Below are 4054 nucleotides of genomic sequence, written 5' to 3' on the forward strand. Positions count from 1 at the left end.
TAACACCCACATATAAGGAGTTACAGTAATCCAGTCGTGTTGTGATAAAAGCATGGATTAATATTTCAAAATAATCCACTGGTACAATATTCCTAATCTTAGCAAGCCGCCTCAAATGGAAAAAGCTCGTTTTCACAACGGCACTGATTTGTTTATCCAACTTAAAATTTGCGTCCATTACAAAGCCCAAATTTGTAACAAATGGCTTTAAGTAATGTGATAGCGGACCCAAATCCACAGGAGTGGACTTGCAGGTAGTACCAGGGTCAAAAACATCATTACACTGCAACATTTATTTTTGCTGTCCTAATTTCATTCTCCAAGTAAAATCGTTGAATCATTAGAATTACACCCTTTTAGACACATATCCTTTAATATTTCAATAATATATTAATCAGCATCAGTCCTGGACAGAATGATTATCATGTTGGCATTGGTTTGGAGACGAAAGAAGGAACTCCTAGAAACCTGTTTGTTATGGGATTAAATTATGCATCCTGGTCAAAAATAACACAGAGGTTCTTTATTTTGTTACCAGAGGTGAATTTAATCCCATCCAGATGGTTGAGGGGGGGTTGGTGACCTCCCAGCTCCCCAGCAGACTGAGCACCCCATTCGCTAAAATCCACCAAACGAAGGATTTCCAGACCCATCCAGCCTAGACGTTACAGCAGCAGCACCAAGAAACCCACAACCGTCCAACTCCACCCAGAATAGACAGAAAACATTCACCAACCAGCAGTGTGTCCCAGCATGAAGCTGTTGCTGAACTGGAGCGCTCCTTCAGTGATGGAGCAGCTGCACAGAGACGCATTATTCCAGTGGGTTAAACCAAATGTCCCTCTTTACCTCAGAAACTATTTCAGCTTCATTTGAAAGTAAACATGTGACAAGCACTTATGAAACAAAATGGAAACAGGATTGTTTCTGATATAAGACTACTGAAGTGAATTGCATAATTAATTTTCTTTCAGATTTTTAATTAGACATTATAGACATGATAGATAAAATGTCTGAAAGTGTCTCTGAACAATATTCACACGGATTAATCAGCTTTATTTTGGGCATTTAAGAGACTGACATGAAAAACCTGTTACAGCAGGAAACACAAAGTAAAACAAAGTACTGTATGTCAGGAAAAATGTTTGCAGAAACTTCAGTATGTTGACTGTAACAGCTGTTTTTCCTTCTTGTATTTCATAACAAAAGAAGCTTTGGGTTGATTATATGTGAACAAGTCCAATGAAGCAAAATACTAAACTTGTATTTCTTTGACAATATAAACAGAAACAACAGAAACATTCCAGACTTCCAGATCCAGTAACACACAGAAAAAATCTAATAGAAGCTGTGCAGGGAAATCCTCAGGAGTTTTGCTGAAAAATAAAGAAATTGACAGTTTCAGTTACACATGACAGCAGAAAATAGTTGTTATAAAAAGATCACATTTCTCACCAGCAAAGCTCGACCTCTGGTTTCTATCGGTAACAGGAAGTTTCCCAGAGCACAGATGACACAAGCAACCGCAAACGGAGTGAGAGCTTGAATCACAGACCGCGACATGAGCACCTGAAGTACACATAAAGCAATGAGACACAGCAACAGCAATCTGAAAATGGTGTTTTTGAGCTGGACCTTCAACACACCTGTGCAATAAACGGAGCGATCATCCCTCCAATCCGACTGAACGAGGTGCAGAAACCCATCCCAAGAGATCGCGCTATGGTTGGGTAAACCTGGGATAAAAACATTTACAACATTTGTTCAAAGTATGTGTGCAAACTTAACCGGGGTCTGCTACCTTTTTAGAATCAGATTAGAAAGATCAGCTTTATCAACCATGATTGTGTGAACAAACAGGGATTTTGACTTTGGTGTTCATATGGTCACAGTGTACAAGTATTAAGCATAATTATATGATCTTTAGTGGAAATAAAAGATGAAAAAATAAAATGTACACATTATTATGTTTGGAAGTCAACATGAAGCAGGACTTGAGTTAGGCAATAACTCCTTTAAGTTTGACTTGCTTAACAGAATCATATTTAGATTTCCTCCATTCTCTCCTTTTCCTCCTCTACACTAAGCAATACTCACATACGCCACCTAGTGGTGAACACAGAACACCCAACAATTTGTCTATAGAACTTTAGCTGTATGAATATTAATGGACAAAATGTGAAATGTGTGCACCCCCCTCCACTCCCATGTGCGCTCCATACATGGAGGAAGAATATTCCTACAGTAATGGGCCCATCAGTGACCCCTACAAAGCATGCTGGGAAACTGTTGCAAATGGGAAAATAATCATTGTACACCAGAGATGCATTAACAATTAAAATAGGTTATTTCTGCAATTACACCAGTGGTTATTAATGTGTGTAGAATGGTTCAGAAAATATAGCAAACAATGGATTTGTTACTATCTGACATTTATTATTATTATTATTGCTTCTAAAGTATGTTTTATCTTTTTATCTCTTTCTTACTGTTTATTCAATGTCACATGCTGTTCTTATTTTTTATTTTATTTTCTTTAATTATGTAAAGCACCTTGAAATGCCCTGCTGCTGAAATGTGCTATACAAATAAAATTTAATTGATTGATTGATTGATTGATTGATTGATTGATTGATCACAATAGGCATCTCATAAGGAGCTGGCATCCAATCAGCACTCTGACCACGCCAACTTTGCTGGATGATCTAAATGTGAAGACATTATCAACTCTTACCTCAGCTGTGTAAATGTAAACCACATTAAAGTTCATGGAGACCAGAGATCGCAGCAGGAACAGCAGCACAGTGAAGCCAAACCTGAAGTAAGAAACAAAGTTTCGATAATGCAGCTCAGTTGTATTAAAATATGCTAAACGGACTTAATGAATACGTTTTGCATCATAATGACTGGTCCCTGTCAGATTTCAGTGGGCAGCACAGGAACTAAAGATCTGATAAAATCAGGTTCTAGTGATTCAGCCCAATAAACCAAATCTCAAGCCAGTTTAGAGACCCGGTCGTCATGGAGCCCAGGTCACCAACTGGCGCCAACATCAATCTACAAAGCATTTCTGCTGCCATTCGTCTGAGCGCAACATTTTCTGTGACTGTGTTGAACAGAAAGTGGACGGATATTATGCTGGAAAATCCCTCTTTCTGTCTTTTATTCTTCTTTTTCTAATAATAATAATATGCATGGCCAAATGAAATGTACACCTTATTATGTTTGGAAGTCAACATGAGCATCTGCAGAACACATAAAGGAATGAGGGCTGCAGTGAAAACTGGTTATCTCTGAGAGGAAAGGAGATGTTCCATATGTCTGTGCCTGTATGAGAGGATAAAACGCTGTAGCATAAGCTGAGGTTGCAGAGGTTTATGAACTGTCATGCAAAGACATGAAAGCAGAGAATTATTGCTTCAGTCACGGTGAGTTAAATCTGATCCGTCTGGAAAACACAGAGTCACTTCCTAGTGACAGACCAATCAAACTGCAGATGTCTTTAGTGACTTATCAGAGGAGACTCAGTGCAGTCCTTACATTGTTGTGCAGATGTTGACCATCATGAACAGAAGAGCTGTTAACAGTTGAAGCACAGTGAGACTTATCCTCCGTCCAAACACGTTAAGCAGGACGATGTTTAATGGAACCACTGGGAGAACAGAGAAGATGGAGAGTCACAAGCCCAGCCTGGTGCAGAGCAACACAAATGACAATCTGGAAAAACCTGCTGACTAAAGTTTCCTGAAAGAAAATCAGAAGACATGTTGCTTCTATCAGACTGGGCAAATAAACTGGATTTTATTCAGCAGCAATGTTTAAATGTTTTTTTTAAACATTTCCTGTTTTAAAAAATCTGTTCAAGATCTCTGATGTTCTGCATCTATTCATCAACAATAAAGTACAAATAAATTAATTTTACTACATGAAAATGTGTAAGAAGTGAAAAAGTTTAATTGTGGTAAATGATTTCTACTCGTCTACGACAGACTGGCGACCTGTCCAGGGTGACCCAGGGTGACCCAGGTGACCCAGGTGACCCAGGGTGACCCAG

At 38.7% G+C, this 4054-nt stretch overlaps 1 protein-coding gene across 3 annotated transcripts in view; it reads right to left on the reverse strand.

The window, feature by feature from the left end:
- Positions 1-959: 959 nt before the first annotated feature.
- svopl (SVOP-like) overlaps positions 960-4054 on the reverse strand; it is a 15161-nt gene continuing 12066 nt past the window's right edge. For all 3 annotated transcript variants that reach the window (XM_015015349.1, XM_015015348.1, XM_015015350.1), the window contains exons 12-16: positions 3541-3652; positions 2735-2816; positions 1647-1736; positions 1456-1569; positions 960-1376 (exon numbers count right to left, since the gene is read on the reverse strand). In XM_015015349.1, coding sequence (XP_014870835.1) covers positions 1365-1376; positions 1456-1569; positions 1647-1736; positions 2735-2816; positions 3541-3652 — 410 coding nt within the window. In that variant the 3' untranslated portion in view covers positions 960-1364. The remainder of the gene's footprint in view (positions 1377-1455; positions 1570-1646; positions 1737-2734; positions 2817-3540; positions 3653-4054) is intronic.

The sequence above is a fragment of the Poecilia latipinna genome, unplaced genomic scaffold (genome assembly GCF_001443285.1).
Source record: "Poecilia latipinna isolate Pla-1442-1.1 unplaced genomic scaffold, P_latipinna-1.0 Scaffold1903, whole genome shotgun sequence".
NCBI classification, from domain to species: Eukaryota; Metazoa; Chordata; class Actinopteri; order Cyprinodontiformes; family Poeciliidae; genus Poecilia; species Poecilia latipinna.